The 22,534-nt window shown below is 36.0% G+C and overlaps 1 protein-coding gene across 1 annotated transcript; it reads right to left on the reverse strand.

The window, feature by feature from the left end:
- Positions 1-5,593: 5,593 nt before the first annotated feature.
- On the reverse strand, positions 5,594-18,931 carry LOC131272958 (vomeronasal type-2 receptor 116-like). The gene is made up of 6 exons (XM_071212805.1): positions 18,732-18,931; positions 13,487-13,778; positions 11,343-12,149; positions 10,388-10,615; positions 9,473-9,596; positions 5,594-6,516 (listed from the first exon to the last, which is right to left on the reverse strand). Exons 1-6 carry the CDS (start codon positions 18,929-18,931, stop codon positions 5,594-5,596), a joined length of 2,574 nt encoding a protein of 857 aa, XP_071068906.1.
- Between the last annotated feature and the right edge of the window lie 3,603 nt (positions 18,932-22,534).

Consider the following 22,534-nt stretch of genomic DNA (forward strand, 5'->3'; position numbering starts at 1 on the left):
CTATATTGAAGTTTCAAGCTCCTGCAGCCAATAATGACTCGGTACAGCCAAGTGAACAATGGATATCGCTTCCAGACTAGCACTGTTTCATGGTGCCGGAGAGCACTATGCACCAGACTAGTAGAATACTGGAAAATCTCTCTAAGATAGTAATATCATATATGTTGAGTAAATGAAGGAATGTATGCACTCGAAATGCATACATAACAAAATTATTACACATTACAAATTTATTCAACTAATATATTGATGTCTATTATTCACCAGGCCATGTGAGCAGAAAACATTTCCTCTGAAGATTTGGGGATTTATACTCATAATTTCACTTTTGAGAGTGATGCCTTATGATTCAATAATACTGTATTGGGAATATAATCATGTTCACTTAAATTAGACTCAAAAGAAATCTGATCGCAACTTCCATTTTAGTAATTTTTACTAAGCAATGTATTCATTTAAAAATGTTTCAGGTGAGAGAGGTGTGCAAAAGTGGATTAAGATGATACCTAAAATGAATAAATCTGAGATATTTACACTGGCCACCTCCACCACCCACACTCATGTGGAAAGACAACTTACTCACCCAGTCCATGCTGGGTTGATGAGCTACTGATTTCTGCCTGCAGTTGATCACCCTACCTGTAGTGATGGGATCTTGCTCTGGTTCTTGGTGCAGAAACTAATTAATGTTTATTTATTAGCTTAGTCTATATCTCAACTGTGAGAACCTCCAGTGCTAGGAGTGTTGGAGTGCTTATCCATGCACTATCTATACTAGGAATGATTTTTCATTTCTGGGATTATTCGTTTCTATCTGAGTCCAAATCCTGCAGTTATAGAAACAGATATGAATATCTTTGATAAGTGGTTCACAAGTTCCCCAAAGGTGTCAGACAGGATGCTTTGCTCTAAAATTACGGTGACCTTGAACATATTTGCTTATGATTTGTGACTTTAATAAAAGCCCTATTTTTTTAAAGTTCTGTATTTTTCCCCCCATAGAAAACATTTTGCACATTGTGGCACACGTTGTACAACAGTGCTCAAAAGAATATAGTTTATCATTTTGGTATAGGCAAAATAGTACATGAAGAAAGTGATAAGACCTTTTGAACCACCTCTTCTTACTGATGATGATGATGAAGGAAAAATGAAGGGATTAATAAATAAATTTCACTTAAGAGTAGATATTGCTTACTGTTCCCACAACTAATTTGCTGTGATTTGGGGACCAGTTACCTCATCTGTAAGACAAAGGGTACAGATTACAGCATCCTTTTGCTCAGATTCAGACCAGTGTTCCTGATACTTGCTGGAAGTAAATTAAATACATAAAATATAGGAGGAAATATACTAAAATATTCCCTGGACTCAATACTTCCTGAGAATCTTAGAAGTTTACCAGATGATTTCAGATATCATTCTACTCTTTCATTTTTAATTCTCTTTATTCTCTTCCCAGAAGCAAACATATGGAGATGGATAAAACAGCCAATTCCTTTGAAAAAAGAAGTAATAGATCAGTCTAAAAATTATAAGCTGTTTATTGTCATCACCTGGTTCTTTTCTTCATTTTGAAAAGGAAAAGATTTCACTTTTAGCCATTCTAGTGGGTTAGAATATATTGTGGTCATCAAGGCTTTTAATATATTAAGCTAATTTATAAGTACTGTTGGTCATTTTATATGATAAATTGAAATTTTTTTCAAGTTTTGTCCATTTCTGATGTGGGCTGTTTGGAGGTATTCAGCAAATATTAATGCATCAGGGAGTTTTCCAGGTATATGTATTAAGAATATTTTCTCCTAGACTGTGGACACTTTATTTTATACAGTGCTCTTTGTTTTGTTTTTAGCTCTTATTGCCATAAGGATTTGTTCTTAATAAAACAGACAAGATATTTAATTTGTGGGTGTGATATAATATGATACATGCAGACATGCTCTTCAACAACATTTCAGTACAATTAACATATTGGTATTAACACCATGGTTGGAATTTTAAAATGAAATAATGTATATGCTTTTAAAAAACGTTGACTAGCTCCCAATATCTAGGTGAGTCTTATTCCAATTCTAAAACCACAGAACCACAGATTTTGAGGGAATTGTTTCTTTCTCATTGTGCAGAAAATAGGTGATTGGGTGCTATCAAACTGACCTACACACCTGGCATCAGCTCTTTTGTCTTAAACTATTAGAATATTCCTTTCTACCTAGTGCAGTCCATGGGTCAAAAATGAGCATGTGACCCAATTTTAGCAATGGGAGTAAGTACATTTCAAGATTGATGGAGAAGATATAATTTATATATGCAATCAACTTCATTCTTCTGCTAAAGCAAATTTAAGTTCTGTTTTCTATTGTTTGAAACCAAAAGAGATCCAAGTTATGCAGTGACCTTATATAATTATGATAGCATGCATAAGAGCATCACAGGGTCTATCTTTATAAAGACAGTCAACAGTTAGACTGATTTTATTTTAGATATTCTGTATCTTCATCCTCTATTTGCTCACCCGTTCAGTGTTATCATCTCACTCTACCTTCATTCAGTTTCTCTATTTATCAGTTGTACTAATCTCCTTCTATTCCTCTATGTAGTCCTTTGTCCATTCCTCTCTCTTTCCATCTTTTCCTCCATTCATTCATCCATCAAATCATTCCAACTTTTTCCCTTTGACTCTCTCTCTCCATTCTTCCATCCCTCTATCCAGTCATTTCTTCCATCCATTCATTTAACAAACATTTTTATTCTCATTTGTATGCTTAAAAATCCAATAAGGATAACACTAGAAAGAAAAATTATATGCTAATGTAAATTTAAACAAATACAATAACACTTCATGCAAATTTACTCCAGTCTAATAGAAGAACATCACAGAATGGTCCATTAAAGTTTTTCTCAATAATTCATATTAAGTCTTATTAATGAAATTTTTTAAGTTAACAGGTAAAGGAAAAAATATACACTGTGAGGAAAGTCAAAAATATATTGTCCAAATCATTATAAACGTCTGAACAATCTAGAATGAAAGAAATAGTTTTTTTATCTTAAATGGTTATGATAAAACAATTTGCCATAGTCACCGTAGGTGATCATGAAATCTTTGACAAATTTTCCACTTAAGACATGAGAAATAGATGGAGTTCCATGAGCAGCTCTAAGACTACACATCATATTAAACAAATAAAGAAATAAGAGAGATAAAGAATTGGAAAGAAAAGGAAAGGAGAATTTGCCTAAAGAAGTATGTGAACCAAGAAGTAAGAGAAATAATGCTTTTTGTATACAATATGAATAACCTTTGAAAATGTAGCAGAGATAAAAAAAGACCTTCATATTACGTACAACAAATAGGAGAATTTATTACCCTTATATGTATTTATATATATATACAAAATACACATATATACCTAAATTATCAATGAATGGTGATGAGTAGAGGAGAGAATGGAAAGAGATTGCCAAACCCTGAGAGAGAAAACTTGCCCGTTGCAAATATATGAGCTTTCCCAAAATTAATCAATAACTTAAATATATTTCCAACCCAAATCTAATAGTATTTTAATATAGCTTCTGACAAGCCATTTCCAAAGGTCAAATGAAAGAAAATAAACAAAAACAGTCTTAGGTACCAACACCATTCCTCCTTACTTAAGGAGTTGCTTTTTCCCATCATGATTTCCTGGAGGAGAAGACTGGAGAATGGATGCAAATGGGCAAACAGAAAGTATACAGCACAGTACTTAATTAATTTTAGTGCTTGCCCTTCCTTTTCCAGTTGCATTTTTTCTCATAAAGCAGTATTTATGTAAATTTGAAAAATTAATCCATAAGACTTTTTCAAAGAACCTCACTTCAAAAGGCAGTCATCAATTTGTTGGATCCACATAGCACTTTATATTAGATAAGCATGACAGGTGGTATTATATTGAAGTTTAGGAGATTAAGAGAATTTTCAAAGACCGAATAGGGTCTAGGCTTATAAAACAGGCCCATTACATTTATGTGAAATCTCAGAGATACAGATCTTGAAAAAGGCTATTTGAAAATGAATAATCTGAGTAAGATGAAAGGATCTTGAACATCATCATTACCACTGTATTCCATTGGGCAGAAAGTTGCATCTCCAAAAATAAATTTGATTTTATTTACAAGAGTTCTTACCCTACATTACCTCTTTCCTTCCTTCCTTCCTTCCTTCCTTCCTTCCTTCCTTCCTTCCTTCCTTCCTTCCTTCCTTCCTTCCCTCATTCATTCCTTCCCTCCTTCCTTCCCTCCTTCATTCCTTCCCTCCATCCTTCCTTTCATCCTTCTTTCCTTCCTTCCTTTCTTACTTCCTTCCCTCCTTCCTTCCTTCCTCCCTCCCTCCCACCCTCCCTCTCTCCCTTCTTTTCTCACTTTCTTTCTGAGTTTCTCTTTCCTCCTTCTCTCTCCATTTCTTTCCTCAATATTTACATACTTGGCTAATAAAAGAGAAAGATAAATTCAACACAATGGGGTGGAAAATGATTCAAATCCTTTGATCTACTTGCTAAGGCTGAGAATAAAATTTGATTCTGAGTTAATTGATACTAGTAAGTAATTCAATTCTCAATAATTGCAAAAGAAGAATATGTTATTTTCTCAGAAAAAAATGTCAGATATTCTTAGAAATCATCTCTAAAATATGTTCTCAATTAGGACCTCTAATTTAAGTAAGATTCTGAATTGCAAAGTGAATCATAAGTTTTACAACTAATAAAATGGAATAATATGCCATGATTATTTCTTGAAATCAGAGTAAACCATTAAACACACTGCATTTCAGAACCTAATGCTCAGCCCATAAAGCTTTCTGCATTCTCTATACGATCAAACCTGGAATCTACAGAAGCTAGAAAGGAGAACACAAATCCCATTTTTTTTAGATCATTCCTCCCTACAATCAGCATTTCTGCCAGACACACTTTTGAGTCGCTTAGACATATTGAGGTTATTCTCTCCAACAAATCCAGAAATGGTGCAGTAATTATGAAGGAAATGTACTATCAATTATAAAATACAAGTGGTAATCATACTGAGCATAGTAAAATATTGTGGTATTTGTTCAAGAGGGGAAATGTCAAATAAATACATTAGGAAGTTCAGAAAAATGAGTTGTTTATATATAAGAATCTATTATTCTTAAAATCTGGTCATGGAAAACTGGGAGATAATAAGGAATAGTCCATAAATGGTATTGGATCACTAAGACTACCATAAAGAGATGAAAGAAAGGAAATGTTGATAGTGTTTATAAGGGAAATTAGGAAAACAGAAGTGCAAAACAAAGTGGGAGAATATGTGTAAATTAGGTAATTACACACAAAATTAATGCAAAGTACCCATCTTCATGAGTGTATTTGATATGAGGAAACAAAAATATAATTTAAAGTTAAAAATGTAGATGGCTGAAAGATGTGTTCCTGAACACTTTGAGAGAATGTAGGAAATTCATGTGTTAATTGAGGATAAATTACATTATATTTTTATCTAATACCTGAATGCAAGCATGGAATAGATTGTCATCAGTCCCCCTATTTGTTTTAGGAACCAAATGAGAAAAAACTTAAGAAGACTTATTTCCCCCAGAATGTGTTTTATTCCATAACCCATGGTGAGTGTTCCTATCTGGCCTTAAGAAAATAATATAGCACTTTGGGGCAAAGATGCAGCCTAGTAATCCAGCACTGGAGGCCAAGATGGAGAAGATCTCCACAGCTGCCATGACCTTCCCCTTGGTGCTGTGGTAGACAGGGAGGAAAGTGACCCAAACACTGCAGAACACCAACATGCTGAAGGTCAAGAACTTGGCTTCATTAAAGGTGTCAGGCAGGTTCCTGGCCAGGAAAGCTACAATGAAGCTCACAAAAGCCAGGCAGCCCAGGTATCCCAGGACACAGTAGAAGGCAATGGCTGAGCCCTTATTGCACTCGATGATGATATAACCAGGCTCAGAGTGTGCATCTTTATCAACAAATGGGGGAGAGGTTCCCAGCCAGATGCCACAGAGTGTCATCTGGATCAGGGAGCAAATGGGAATAACAACGTTAGGTGCCCCTGAAACCAGCCACTGCCTCATCCTTCTCCCTGGAGCAGTGACTTTGAATGCCAGAACCACAGTGATTGTTTTGGCCAAAACAGTGGACACAGCCACAGTAAACACAATTCCAAATGTGATTTGTTGGAGGATGCAGATGGCTGTGTTTGGGCGACCAATGAAGAGTAAGGAGCAGAGGAAGCAGAGCTTGAGGGAGATGAGGAGGATGTAGCTGAGGATCCTGTTATTGGCCTTGACTATGGGAGTTTCTCGGTATTTCACAAAGACCCCAAGAATAACAGCAGTGAGAAAAGAGAAGCAAAGAGCTGTGCAGACCAGAGCCATCCCCAAAGGGTCTCCATAAGCCAGGAAGGTCACAGATTTTTGGAGGCAGTGATTTCTCTCACTGTTTGCATGCTCATGATCTGCACACTTCACACACTCATCCATATCTGATGAGAAAAGCAATGTGTCATCAGCTCATGTTCAGTAATTTTAACTTATTTATAAGTCCCTAAAAGAAACACATTGGGTAATTTTATCCATTTTTGTCAACTTGCATTGACTTCAAGAAAGTGTGTGTTATAATCTGTTTATTTTTCTCCCCTCAAACTTTCTCTTAGAGCTCTGACCTTCTTTCGACATTCAGACTTTCAATTGGATAGGAGTTGCTCTTTTCATTCAATGTTGAGTTTTCGTGCAGTTCTTCTTAAAACTTGTACACTGGTGAATAACATATACTCATAAGGGCATCTTTAGACATCCAGTACAAATATGATGTTCCATTACTGGGCCATAAGCTACTTAAATATTCATCTTTGTAAATAATGCCATCCACTTTTCCAACTAGTTACACTAGTTTAAACTCCAGCAATCAACATTCTTTCCAGTTCTACCATGTTCTCTTAGACCCTTGACGTGGATGTTGTTTAATTTTTGCTATTATGGGGGATGCTTGGAGCTTTTTCACTATGACTTTTGTTTGGAATTTCTTGGAGAGTAATTAATCTGAACACGAGCTCATATGTCCATTGCACATTTCAAGATGTTTTTGAGGAAAGAGCTTGTGCTCAAACCATGCCCTTTTTATTGCTGTATTTTCTGTCTCTCTTGTGCTTTAGTAAAAGCACTCTATATATGCTAGGAATGATTTCTCACTGGCTAGATCTATTTTACAGATTTTATCCAATTTAAGTTGTTCCCTTCTATTTCTAATTTGGTAAACAATGGCTTTGCTATTTATTTTTAAATATTGAATGGATACTCACTTTTATTCAATGTTTTCCTGAATTTTTTTTGAAATCGTTTCTCCTTTTTGAGGTGCTCATGTACCGATTTATTTTACATAAAATAAACTTCATCACAATAAGTTCTTTATGTTATATAGCTGGATTTGGATTGCAGCTTTTCTTAACAGCAAATGTGAGTTTAGTGTTTTGAGAAAAATTGACCTAAATATTTTATTTCTTACAGCAATGTTATCAGACTTTGGTACCAATGTTAAGCTCTTCTAGTATAATTAAATGTGCATTTTTCCACATTTTCCTAATATCTGGAAAAGTTTGAGTAGATAAGGATTCTTTTTTCCTTGAAAGTTTGGATGCATTTTTCAGTGAAGTCATTGGTCCCCCAATTTTTTTAGTAGATATGTCATTTTAAATTATGGTTTAATATCCTAAGTAGATTCGAATATTTTCAGATTTTCCATTTTTCTTGGGACACTTAACCTTTATTTTCTGGGAAATTTGAGAATTTCATTTAAATTTTCAAATATATTGAAATGAAGTTATTTTTACTATCCTTTATGATTTAATATTTCTGTACATACATCCCACTTTTAAGTCTTTTCACTATTTATTATGCAACTTTTTTATCATTATCTATCAATTTATCATTATCTAACAATTTGTCTTTCATTAGATTTAGCTTTGAGTTTTATTCTTTCATATTTGTCTTTTATTACATTTTCTTTTTATACTTATTATTTTCAGTCTTCCACTATCTTTATGTTTACTCTAATGTTATTATTTTAGCTCGTGATACTTAAACATCAGATTTTTTTACATTTAAATATGCATACTAATAATACATACATAGGTATATAAAATTTAACATTAAACATCATTCTCTGAGGATACCTTTAGCCTTATCATATAAGACATGAAATGTGGCAATTTCAATTTTAAACATTTCATAAATCCCATCATACTATTTACTTTAAACCATGGGTTATTTAATAGTGTATTTCTTAATCTCCAAATGTGTGGGAATTGACTTTGTAGATATACTATTCTTTTACATGTGCACATGGAGCATTTACTCAAACTTGCTTATAACCAATGTGTACATGAATCATTTTCCCAAGTTGACTAAATCCAGGTTATATCATTAGAACAACATGTTTCAAAAAGCTGAAACAACAGTAACCATTTCAGGGAATTAAATTGCATACTAATCACCAAAAGAAACTTAGATATTTACCACCATAGAAGTGATTCTATAACTTAATATCATGAATATGAATAATTTCAAGATGTTAATTATATTACGAAAAGAATATTAAAGACTATTCTACATCATATCTCAAACCCCATCCTCAATATTCTGTGTGATCCTGTCACATTGAAACTCTTTTCGGGTACTCTGAATCTCTGAATATTATATGCAGTGGTGGTTTCCTTTTCTTCATTTATAATAATTTGGCCAAGATTTTATTCCTCCCTTCACTCATTTTATATAATACTAAGTTCCTACCTCTCTGAAGAACCCATGAGACCCGTCCTCTCAATGCAGGTACAGGTCAATAGGTTCCTGTTCAAACATTTACTGCGTGCTTTAAGCATGGACCAAAAAAGTCTATGTTTTTCTCCCCAATTACCTGGGAACTTGAGGAGAGTGGAAACTAAAACTCCTCATTAAGGGTACGTTAGATCATCCTCATTTTGTACACAATAGAAATAAATATTTCTAAAATCATTCCCAAACATTCTGAGCAGCTGCTCTGTGTCATGAACAGTTTTAGGCACAGAAACTGAGGAAGGTCTAAACACATTACTTAAATATAATCTAAACAAGCTTTCACTCAATATGGAAATCAGGTACTTGTAACACCATGTACTAAATTCCAAGAGAGGGAGGAAAGGTGTATTAATTTGGTGGCATCAACAAAAGGGATTCCTAGAGACTATTTGGCCTTACATGTGTCTGAACAATGATTCAAATAAGCTAGTTCTGGGCAGAGAATTGGTGTCATTTCAAAGGGAAATATTTTTTATTGTAAAAATGAAATTACTATACAAAGGAAGGAAGAATTTTTTCTCTGTAGTTGTCCTCCAGATTCTTTCTAATACCTTGTATGAATTGGGGATATAAAGGAGATTTGGGGACTGTTTGTGGGTATAAACTTACCTGTCTCATTGGAAATCTCATTCTCTGGGCAGGGGGTGCAAAGAAAACAACAGGCAGCCTTTCCCTCCTGAAAGGTTTTCCTGAATCCAGGAGAACACTTCTCACTGCATACAGATTTGGGAGTCTGGGAAGAAATCAGAAACATGCTCTTAACAGTGAATCTTTAATTCATCAGTATTTAGATTGTTGGCATATTGGAGCACCAACAAATTTAAATTTCAAATACCGAAGTCAAATTAATTGATAAGATATCAGGTTTATAACATGGTATGAAATATAATAACTTAGATATATATCTTTAAATAAATGTTTTCTTTTTCCATCCTTTGGATAGTAGGTGAGAAAATTTATCACGTGGAATGGTAAGTGGTTAAACTAATAATCTGGTCATGTACTTAGCTGGAAGGAGGGTATAAAGCCTCTGTGTTGGTTAGGTTAATGTATTAACACGGTCACTGTTTGGTCAAGTAAACTCTGGGCTAATTGTTATAAAGGATATTTATGGATGTTCATCATGTAATAAACTGCATAAATGGCTGATTACATGTACAATTCACCAGGGAGATTTCTGTCAACAATGAATAAGGTTTTTTACAATCAGACTACCTTAAAACAGGAATTGATTTCAGGATTTGGAGAGAATTTCCGAGCTCCTGTTTGGACAGGCAACGTCTCCTGGGAACTGATCAAGGGCCTTCATGGGACCTTCATGGGAGCCCCTGTTTTCAGCCTGCCTGCAGAATCTGGACTTGGCCATCCCCATGGCACATGAGAGAATTTTATTGAATCTCATACTATTCACAGATACCTCCTGTTGATTCTGTTTCCTTAGAGAAACTTGCCTATTACAATCTCCATGACAAGATTTTTGATATTTTGTTGTAATACTACGCATGGTAATTGGGCCCTACCCACCTCTGAAAATCCTGTGGCCCATTCTATCACCTCCTCAGATATAGACAATTGTTGATCTCGTGGCACAGCTGAGTCAAATTGTCCTACTTTAACTTTAAGTCCAAAACCTTCTGGAAAATTCCAAAAGTTGAGAATGTCATAACTGGCTTCCAATTTCCTTTCATCATCAAAATACACTGGGTCACCAGCAGGATTGTTAAGTTGGATGTTCTTTAGAAATGGTTGAAGCTAAAAGAGACACACCTGTGAGGAAGTGTGTCCTCTGATCAAGGACAGATCACCAAGGTCAGAACATCCCTGATACTCTGTAATCCCTGCTTCCTAAGGCAGTTTTCTTATTAACATTCAATTAAGTAAAAAAAAAAGAAACCTTAAGGAGGACTAAAATGTCATAGCATAAAATATTAAGTTTCAGGGGAAAACTCCAAATACAACGAGATGAAAACAATCTGTGAGTGTGGGATACAGACAAACCTTATTAGAAGAATCATATCTAAACACTCTCCATTGCTAACTGAATTCTCCCCAAGCAAAGCCATCAATATCTGAAGAGCTTGCAGAATTAAATGATATAATTTATATACAGTATCTAACAAAGTGCCTAAAGCTAATTCAAAAACTAGTTTGTCCCTGCTGTCATGCAATTGTTCAATGGAAGTGGTCTAGGTATTTTATATTAAAACTTTAAGTGGGCAGAAAGTTGAGGGCCTTAGTAACAAGAAGCATTGCCATTGATTAATAACTCCTTCCCTCCCTGCCATTGGCACCTTCCTGTTCATTACCATTTCTGCATAGGGCTTGATTTACCTCCTAGACAGTGAACAAGCAAATCATCTCTTGCACTTTTCAAGAGACAGCCCTAAACTTCCTGACTTGAGCATATGCTGCACTCCAAGAAATTTATGATTATGACATGTAGTGAAATACACATGCTGTTCAATGGAAGAGGTATTACCTGCCAAGGGTAAACCACCAGTCCAAATCCATTTTCCACTGACTGTATTTCTACTCGTTGAAGAAGAATTTCATGAAGGCTCTGAGCCACAGCATACACTGCATTATAAACATTATAACTTCCTTCATTCATGTCCTTGTCAAACTGCCACCAAGGCAGCAACTCCAAGGAGGCATTGGGAGGACAATTCTCCAGAGTGTTACAGTCAGATTCAGAAACCAAGCAATTAAAAGAGATGTACCACAATTTAGTGAGGTAAAAATCTTCCGGGTATTTTGAAGGTTTAACTGTCTGGATGAAAGTTTTGAAACCAAGCATATCAGCAGTGTGGTGTGAAAAAATGAGGGCCCCATGGAGTGAGTCAAGTAAAAAGTTTCTCTCACTGGTGGTAAAATCCCACTGTGAGGTTGTAACCCAAACTTTCCCTAAAACTAAGAGTCTCCATCTCCAAAAGCTCAATCCCATTAGGGAGTCGGAGTCACCGTAAATGACAGTCACATTCACTGATGATTTTCTGATCTGGAAATGATATTGCCAGTCTTTTGAAGAATATGCCCTCTCAGTGACAGGGATCATTTCCAAGAAGGCTGCACAGACTCCATTTTTGTCCATCTCTGCTCTCAAGTCCCATAGAAACTTCACACCTCTATTGTCTTCTGAGATGACTAGTCCCACCCAGTTCCAGCTGAAATGGAGCATCACTGAGACCATTGCAAGGGCCAGAGTTGTGTCCTTGGAGGCCATCTGATAAAGAGATGACCGCTTGCCATCATCACTCAGTTGTGGGTCATAGAGGCCAAAAGCAAGCTAAAGGTAGGCGTGAAAGAGCCAGTATGAGAAAGAAGATTGGTCAGAAGCACAAAGTCAGCCCTGATGAATATTAAACAGTGTATTATTTTTTATTAAATTGTCTTTTGTTTTTAAGATACATAGATCACATAGAATGTTACCTTAAAAAATATGAGATTCCCACATACCCAACACCCCAATCCACCACTACTCCTACATCAACAACATCTTTCATCAGTGTAGCACATTCACTGCATTTGGTGAATACATTTTGGAGTATTGCTGCACCATGTGGATTAGAGTCTACATTGTAGTTTACGCTCTCCCCCCAGTACATTCAGTGGTTATGGCAAGATATTAATGTCCAGCCTCTGTCCCTGCAATATAATTTTGGGCAACCCCAAGTCCCCAAAATGCCCCTACATCCCATCTCTCTTCCACTCTCCCTGCCCTCAGCAACTATAGTGCCCACTTTTTCAGATCAATGCTCCGTTTCTTCCATCACTAGTAAGAATATTTCTGTAGTAGAATACCAGTAAGCTCACTCTAATCCATATTTCCCTCTCCATCCTGTGGACCCTGGATTGGTGAAATCCACTCCACTTCTATATCAAGAGGGCACTCAGATCTCACATGGTTGATGGATGTGATTCTCCTACTTTGAGTTGTAGGCACTCTCAATTCCTAGTTGTGGTGGTTGACCAACTTCAACCACCCTGTTACCTGACCTGGGTAAGTAGATACAACTCCAGGTACTGGTGCTCCTGAGGGCTATAGAGACACACAGGACTATGATCATGGCAGCTGACTCTGGAGTTCAGTGCCTTGTCAGTGGACCCTATTTTGGAATTTGTGTTCCTCAGTGTGATGGAGGTGGACTCAGATGTGACCTTTCTAAACATGCCTCTTCTGTCACTTTTACTGCACCTGTGGTTGGCACTGGGGTTGGTATATATCCAGGAGACTTGAACCTCAAGAAAGACCAAATTGCAGCTGGGCCCTGAGCCTCAGCAGAGTTGTAAATCCTACTCACTGGTTCATTAAACAATATTTTAAACAGGAAAAAGGAAATATTTGCTCTTCTTACTTTCTAATAATCTCCCAATCCCTGAGAGCATATTGGCAGCTACTTGACCAGTCTCAATGGTCTAGGAAACTCCTTTGGCTCTTACTCACTTGGTTTCACATATGTTCTAGAAAATGACATGTGAACATCCCATCATATCACTGTGTACTGGCTGTACCCTTTGAGACATGAGTAAACACAATTCCTTCATTTGACCTTTTCTTTTAAGGTCCCTGAAATTAGCAAAGGAAACATTAATTTATCTTCCCTCCCATCTAATGAGGCTCACCTGTGGAATTTTGTAGAGTTCCAGCAGTGTCGCAATCTGGGCAGAAACTGCCCATGTTGTTCCTGTAAGGGCTGCTACAGACTTGCTCTCTTTCCTACAGGTGTAATTAGGAATGTCCTTGCCCAGCCCTGATTGCCATATGATGGGATTCTCCAATGTCCTCTGTTCACTGTGTAGTGAATTGTACAGATCAAATCCCAAAGTAATGTTGGGTAAAAGATGGGGGTTCCTGTTGATCTCTTCAATAGCAAAAACCAAGGCCAGAACATACTGGTAGTTCTTGGTCTGAAACCTGTATGGAATGCAAAGTTATATTTAGGCAGAAGACTCAAATCATGATTCTATTCAAAGTCAATAAAATGACCAAATTAAGGATGAACGCAAAAATGGACTCATTCTAGATTTGTGCTTCTGAAGCCTTGGAAATCAGCTAATCCTAAAAGAGTTAAAAGACATTTGAAGGCTATGACTGAATTTTGCATCTTTGGAAGAAGATGATACTGTTTACAAAGGAAAGTGTAATGAGTGAAAAAATTCATAAAGAATTTTTAATTTATTCTTTATATCAAGAAACAAGAATTATATTTTCACATTAACACATTATTAAATGGTTTATATATAAGCAGGATAATTGTCATGAGTTTAGAATAATTCCAACTGAAGGGTATATCTCTTCAAAAGTTCAGGTCCACAGCATAAGCAGAATTGGATGAGAGAGGCAGAGGGGCATAATATCTGTTTGGTGAGAAGTGTCCACAAGAAGACTGATGATCAATTAGCCTTAGATTCTACCCCATCAAGTTGTGGACATGCCCTCTTCCAATGGTGACATACTGGGAAGAATGTCAGAGCACCGATTAGGAAGAATCATGCAAGGCAGGAATATTTGGGAGAAGAAAACTGATGAAGTGCAAGGTGATCCTTACCTATACCTAACAGGACTGGAAACACTGTAGTGTACTAAAGGGAAAGGTGTCATGATGTCTAGGAAGTCTCTTAACCATTTCTTAAACAAATATTACAATCCTAATAACATTAACAATTAATCTCAGATCTTCCTTTGTACTCCCTTCATATGACCCTTACTCTTTTCATCTTGTTGATTTGTGCACAGTTCCACTTCCTTTATTAATAGCCCCTTTTGCAGGACAAATGAAATTCCTTTCATATTTTTACCTGGCAACTGAATTTCCAAGAAGAACAAAAGTCTCCTGCATCCATTACAAACAGTCTTTTTCACAGGCTTGATTAACACACTAATAGCTATCGCTTACTGTACATTTCAACAGTTGGACACAGGTTTCCACATATGCTCAATCAATCAAACTTGTCAAATTTTTCAAACATAATTTATGTTTAGTAGATATATGTTGTCATTTTAGAGAGAAATATTGAAATTTTTCACTATGATGCCTTGTTTATACCTTGTTTCATTATTTATTTGTTTGAGGATATTATATATTTATAATAATTGCTATTTGTTTGTGAAGATTTGAACCTTTTTTTATTATGAATGTACCTACCACTCAATTCCTAAGGATGCATTTTATCCTCATCCAGATATACATATACTTACCTCTGGTTAATTATGGATTTAAATTTTGTAATCTAGGGTATCTTTAGAGCTACACACTTTGGCTTTCAAGTTTTCATTTTTCTTTATATGTGTCTTATAAACACATTTTACAAGGAAGTAGGATGGTATAGTCCCTATGGAATAAAAATGAATTATCTAGTAGGAATCTCTTCCACAATATAGAAAAAGAAGGAGCACCATAGCCGTGACAAATCCCAAGCAGAAAATAATATGAAATAATCGTAAAAAAGTACTATTAGCGAATTAGGTAACAGTTTATCAGTCTTCACTTTTCTGCAATGATAAAAAAGTACACACTCAAATAAGTAGATGAAGCATTAAAGAACATTGAGCATCTAACTGAATGTATTTGTTTAGGAGAAGAGTATTTTCTTAATATGATTAAACACAAAACAAAAATGCACTTAAATTGTGAACTTAGACTTTGCTTAATGCAAAGATAGTGAATCAAAATTGGAGGTGGCTGAAGGTCAGGCATGGAAGGATCACCCCCACACAGCGGCTGATCAGCACAGTCTAATACACTCCCCATTCAGGATCTGAATGAGCCAAAACCATTAGCCAAGTTTGCTGATGCAGAATGTCATATGCGTCATGTATTGTGGGCTGCCCTGTGCTTGAAGAATCCCTGAACAAAAAGCATTACCTTTAAAATCAAGGGCAGGATGAGGTCTGTTAATTCCAGGATTGCCTTGTACCTTACTGGCATTGACAGCGTATTACTTAATGCAAGAAAATAACAGGCAAAAAAGAATGGAAAGAAAGGAGCAAACCACAATCTTGCTGGAAGCAAGAGGTTTACATGGGAAACCCAAGAGAAAATGTGAAAAGTATTTGTAATTGATAAGGAAGTAGTCAATCATATATAGACAATTCTTAACAATGTTTAAATATAATATCAATAATTTATTAAGCTTTATAGGAAACAGATATGGTAGCAGTTGATTAATAATAAATTCTTAATATTAATAATGTTATAATATTGGGCAATCTCATTTATATATTTTAATACAAGTAAAAATTAATATAATTCATAATTGATATTATTAAGACATATTTTAACAATAAATGCACTGTAAATTTACCTGTAAATCAATTTGTCTGTTACCTGTGAACAAGACCACAAAGCTCTACTGAGGAATGTAAATGTATAACAAACAGGGAAGTGGGTCTAATTCAGTGGTTGAGCACAAGCTTTCCATGTAAGAGGTCCCACACACAATCCCTGGTACATCCCCCAAAATATTACACCTACGTCAATAGTCTACAAATATTCTATGAAAGTTTAGTAGTATTATTATTGAATTAATGAAGTTTTCTAATAATGATTGAAGTAATGAATGCAGAAATATGTGATGATAACAAATACCATTGATTGCACACTTTTGATGAATTGTATGCTTCATGAATATGTATCAGTAAAATTGATTGTTTAAAAAAAAGTTAGCACAATTAGTAGATTCCCAGTTACCAGGGCTCAGAGGATGAGGTGAAGGAGAAGGTGGAATTATTTTTTAGTGGGCATGGATATATTCTTAGAGATGATGTACACATTTGGGTAATGGATGTTGGTGACGGCAGCACAATAATCATTTGGAATATTTGAGTGGTATATAAAACTATTTTTAAAAATCATTGAGACATTTATAAAGTTAATGTTAATACAGTTTGAGGTTTCTGGAAATATGGTAAGTTCAGGAAATTATTGAAATAATTGAGAACACTAAGGGGAGAATATAACAGAAACCAATATTTGCAATATTTAATTAGGCACATTATTTTAAACAGAATGGGAATGGCATTGGAAGACATGGATATATCAACAGGACAGAACAGAAAATGGAGAACCAATCTGTGTTTAAGTGACTATTTCATGCATTATCAAGCTGGTCTTGGAATAATGAACTGTTTCATTAGTGATGAAAGTATATAATTTTGGAATATAAAACGAAGTAATCTACTACATACTTGAGGCAAAATCTTTCCAGTTCTCAAAGGAACCACAAAGTAGTAGAATAAGCACATCTATTTATCAACCTGTAGATTAGGGAGACATGGCCAGAAAGGCACTCAAAATAAAAGAAAATATACCTAAATTTTACTTTAACTGAAATTTCATGTTGTTTTATATTTAAAGATATGTTATGGAAAAATATTTAAAGCTAGCAACAACATAATGATGAAATGAATTTTTAATGAAAATGCTCTTGTTAATTCCACTAACAACAATATTCTTAAAAAGTGAGAAGCCCTAGATGTGAATAGAAAAATGTCCAAATCTGTGAAAGGCAAATCGCTACACCCTGAGGTGGTTTGAGTGGATAGCAGAGTCTAAGAAGAAAAGCAGTTAGTGCCTCCTCTTCTGTCAGGCATTACACCTCTCTTTCCCTCAGCCTTATAGGGTTCTTAAAGCAAGTTGGGACAGATGAGAAAATCTGGCCTTCTATTCCAGGAAATTCAGCTCAAAATGTCCCTGAATGAGCCAAGCTCTACTCCTGCATTAAAAGGCAGCAATCAGCAGCATCCTTCAGAATGAGGTGTGCGCATCAGTCATTGATGACAATGGGACAAATATATTTTGGAAAATTATGGAGAGGAAATAAGCAGGGAAGCATTGGAGGAGTATTAAAGAATGGAAGAGATAGGCAGACAATATCCAGAAATGTAAAGACAGAAAATTTAGTTGCAAAGTCCTTCGAAGGAGAAAGAGGTCCCAAATTTCTAACCCTTCCATCCCCTGTCAAAATTTTGTGGAACTGCTTGCAAATTATATGCTTCAGGCACTTTCAAAAAGCATTAAAACATCATTTTACTGAGTGAAGTCCCCTCTTCTCACATGAGCAGAAACTATCTGCTGGAATCTCCTGAATTTCTTTTTATCAATTTTTTTGAAACATGATCCCTTGAATTGTCACTTTATCAATTCATTAATTACACCATCAGATATAGAACTGGCAGTCACAGAGATCTAAAAACGGAGGTTGTTTAAATGCCCCCATGAATCAGAACCAAGCTGCAGTTGAAAATAGCTCACAAAGCATTCATCTCTTATACCTGGTCAGGCAGCCTGTTCGAGGAGGCATGAATGAAGCATGAGAGGTGATGATACAGAGATATTTCAAACAGTAGCCAGATGCCGACAGTAAGAAGTCTGACCATGCATGGGGGACACAGATACCTGGGTCATTTTGGTAAGAATATTAGTGACTATCCTCATGGGGAAAGAATAATTAGCAAACCCTTGTTTGGGGAACAGACATTTACCTGAAACCTTTTAGCCAAGCTCTAATGCCAAAGGATAGGTTTTCTAAGACATAACACTTGATCCACTGCTTGTGGCAGCAGAGTCAGGAGGAAAGGCAAGGAGAGTGGAGCTTTTTGGAGAGGGCTGTCTCACTTGGATTTCAGCACTGGAAAAGGGAAAATCATGGAAACTAAAAGGAAGAAAAATAGAATATTCTCATTCCCCTTTCAAAGAAAAAATAGCAGTGGGAAGAAACAAAATAAATTACTCACATTCTGGGATGTGGGTAGCAGGTGTGAATGGGAGGGCAGGTAATGTGGAGAATGTTGATCGAGCCATCAGCAAATTGCCTAGGCAGCATTCAACCAAATAACAATGCAGAAAATGAATGAAAAAGCACTTACTGCTGTAAATAGACTTCCTTTGTAGGCTGGGTGATCCCATCATTTGTTAGAAATGTATAAAGGGGGAAAAAGCCACCTATAATCAGATCTCCATCCTTAAATACACTGGGTTTCATTCTGTGGAAGCAGGTAGGATCAGTTAATCGCCACGCAGAGAGGGGAAGCTGAAGGAGCAGGAAAATAAAAATCAGTGGGTACATCGCAGAAGTGTCTCCATGAATCACAGCCAAAGCTTTACATGTGTGCAAAGTATTCATCAGGCAGAGCTGAAATGGAACCTGTAGCCACAAACAGATATGTGTATAGATATAGATATAGATATAGATATAGATATAGATATAGATATAGATATAGATATAGATATATAGATAGATATACCCATATATGTGTGTGTGTGTGTGTTTGTGCAGGATATTATTATGACCTGGAAAGGGGAATCTGATTTCTCTAATGACCTCTTTTTGCTAAGCTTTTCCATATCCTCAAAGACAATAGGGTGAACTGAACATATTTTGCCCTTAGGCTCTGCATCTGAGGTCCTGTGCCCAGGTGAAAATCAATGGTTGAAAACATGTTTGGATTATCCTCTTCACCCATAGGTGCTATGATTTCATCAATAAGGCTCCAGGGGCCACCTCCTCTCCAGGAAGTTTTAGCCTAAACTTTGTCAGTGCAGCAGGTGTAGTCAATGAACTAGTGTCGATCCCATCAGAAAAATGCTGTGTCATGAAGGACTTATGCTGGGCAAGTTTTAGGAAGAGCATCCTGGGATCATGGACTCCAGAGTCCGTAGAGATGGGCATCCTAGAATACATAGGTCCTAGTGTAGCCACACAACATATACTATATGGCAGACCCAAGTCTGCCTGCCTTTCATTTGAACAGTGTCACCCACATGGCAATGTGTCTGTGCCTGGATAAGAGACAGTCATGCTAAAATCAAAACTCACAAACCAGTACCTTAAGAACAATGTAGAAATAAATGTGCATTTTGAATTACTAAAATTGACACATGTATTTACACCTCAGTCCTTATAAACCATCTTAAACCCATAGATCAGCAAGTTATACTGATCCATTCCTCCACGTCCAGATTGCTTTCCTCTAATATTTGCATTTTTGTGGGAGCATGGCCTTATATTGGAAACTCTTGTCTTTTCTCAACATAAGACAGAGAAAAGTAGCTGGAAAGCACCCCACATACTCTACCACATTGAAGATCTATGGCACATGCAAAAACTATAGATTTCTATTATCCTGGTATTAAAAAGGGGGGGGGGGTTATGGGAACTGACTTTAAAGGGAATTTAAAGATGTGCCCATTAGGTGGGCACATCACTTACAAGTGAATCAATGGTAAAGGCGAGGAGTTCTAAGTTGTGGGAATACATATAAATTTATGGCCTACCACACTCAAGTTTGCCTTCTCTGACTAGAGATAGTTAATGACCCCTTAGGCTATGGTTGCTAGAGCTCTTGTAACCCCAGAAACAAACAGACAACAAGGACTTATTCTTTTCCTTTCAGGTAGGAGTGAAGGTCACATGTCACTGTGCACCACTGTGGCTATTTTGCAGTCTTAGATGCTGGTAAGTTCCTTTCAATATTTGAGGATATATAGGGATGAATATTATTCCAAAGATTAATGGGAAGTTTGTGGTCCAAGGGTTCAAAATTGGCAGAAAGAGCTATCAAAATGTAAATGCAATCATATCCAGGTGGCCCTTCCCTGGTGATATTGAGGAAAAATATCCCCTTTTCCAATACATGATGGACTAAAGAAGACCTACCTTGTAATATAATTTTTCCCTTCTTAATTCCTGGCTTTGTAACAGAAATTTCTACCATTCTAGTTTTCCAAGAAATTGTTGTTTGATTCTAGATATGATAAGGAGGCTAATGTGGAATAGTGTGGGGTCAGGAATTGAGACTCCAACTTTTGACGTGGGACTTTGGAAAATGTTTATGAATGTAGAGCAATGCATTTGCTCAGAAAGGTGATAAGTCTAGAATCGGAGAGGAAGGTGAAAGTGTTGAAATTTTCTGAATTAGGTATAAATACAGTTTTCAATGAGCTTGTAGATTTTTAACTTTATTTTTAAAGAAGTTTTAGAGTATAGCAATATAAGAGCAAAACCATAGGGGCTATCAATGGCTCTTCTACCTCCCCCATTCATATTTTCCCCTATGAATAACATCTTTCATTAGTGTGGAAAAGTTGTGTCAATTGGTGAATGTATATTGAAGAATTGCTACAAACCACAGGCTATAGTCAGCATTATGGCTTACACTTTGCACCATGCAATTTTATGGGTTTTGTCATTTATAATGGCTTGTATCTGTCATTGCAAATTCATGCAGAACAATTCCAATGTCTCCAAACTGACCAATATTGCACCTATTCTTCCCTCTCCCTCCCTTCAGAACCTCTGGTGACAATTCTCTTTATATCAGTGTTACAAGATGTTCATAATAGGGGAAAATGTGAGAGAGGGAAGGGTTGGAAGAAATGGGAATTTCCTATATTTTCAAAGAGAATTTTCTGTAACCTAAAAATTCATTGAAAATAAAATGAAAAAAAAAAATAAGACACTGGGAGACCACACAGAACAAAATATAAACATAAGTAAAAGATAACAGTATATTCTATTTATAAGACAGTTTTACAAAACATAAATGCAAATATAATGAAAGAATTCAAAGGAAGAGTAGCTGTGTATGACGGGAAGCATAGAGAGATGGAGAGGTCATGATTTTGCTTTTTGTTTTTATTTTTTATTATTATTGGAATAATGAGAGTGCTTAAGAATGAATGAAGTAATGGATGTGCAAATATGTGACATTAAATACCATTGATTGTACACTTTGAATGAATTTAAGTTTTATTAATACATGACAATACAATTGATTTGTTTAAAAAAATAACAGTTCACAGAGGACTGAGAATATAATTTTAAAAAACTATACTTGAATATTTATGAAAATCCTTCTTCTGTGTTAAAGGTTCATAAGAGTTCATTGATGCACACAGGAGTGAATCCTCAATGGAGAGAGAAGAAGTTTTAATACTTAAGATAGCATATTAATATTCCAGTGCACATGAGGAAAATTATTAATAATAAAGTTAGCTTGGCAGCCAACAAATGGGAAATTAATTCACTTAGGAAAAATATAACTAATGTGAATTTAAACATGAATCTAAATGAAATATAAGTAAGCTCATTATGGAGGCATGTGATAGAGGTGTATGCCTTTTATTTCATATGATTTGTTTCTTTTCACACATAACATTCTTTGCTTCTTTGAGATATGATTGGGGACATTTATGGGACTTGGAGTTGTCCTAAATGATATCGCATGGGCAGGTGCTGGTCATTATGCATCCTGCCATAGCCCACTAATTGGACTGGGAGAGAGTGTAAACCACAATGTAAACTATTATCCATGCAGTGCAGCAGTGCTATGAAATGTATTCACCAAATGCAATGAATGTGCCACAATGATGAAGTTATTGATGTGGGAAGAGTTAGGCTGGGGTGTGTGTTATATGGGAACCTCATATACTTCTTTCCCTTTTTTATTTATTTTTATTTTTAATGTTATATTAAAAAATATAAGTGGTTCCCGTATACCCCCAACCTCCACCCCAATCCTCTGACTTCAACAACCCCCTCAACCTCCATGGCACACTCATTGCACTTTGCAAACACACCCTGGAGCACCACCGCACCACATGGATAACAGTTCACATTGTGGTTTACACTCTCCCACAGTCTACACAGTGTGTTGTAGCAGGATGTATA

This window comes from Dasypus novemcinctus, chromosome 30, assembly GCF_030445035.2.
Source record: "Dasypus novemcinctus isolate mDasNov1 chromosome 30, mDasNov1.1.hap2, whole genome shotgun sequence".
Classification (NCBI taxonomy): domain Eukaryota; kingdom Metazoa; phylum Chordata; class Mammalia; order Cingulata; family Dasypodidae; genus Dasypus; species Dasypus novemcinctus.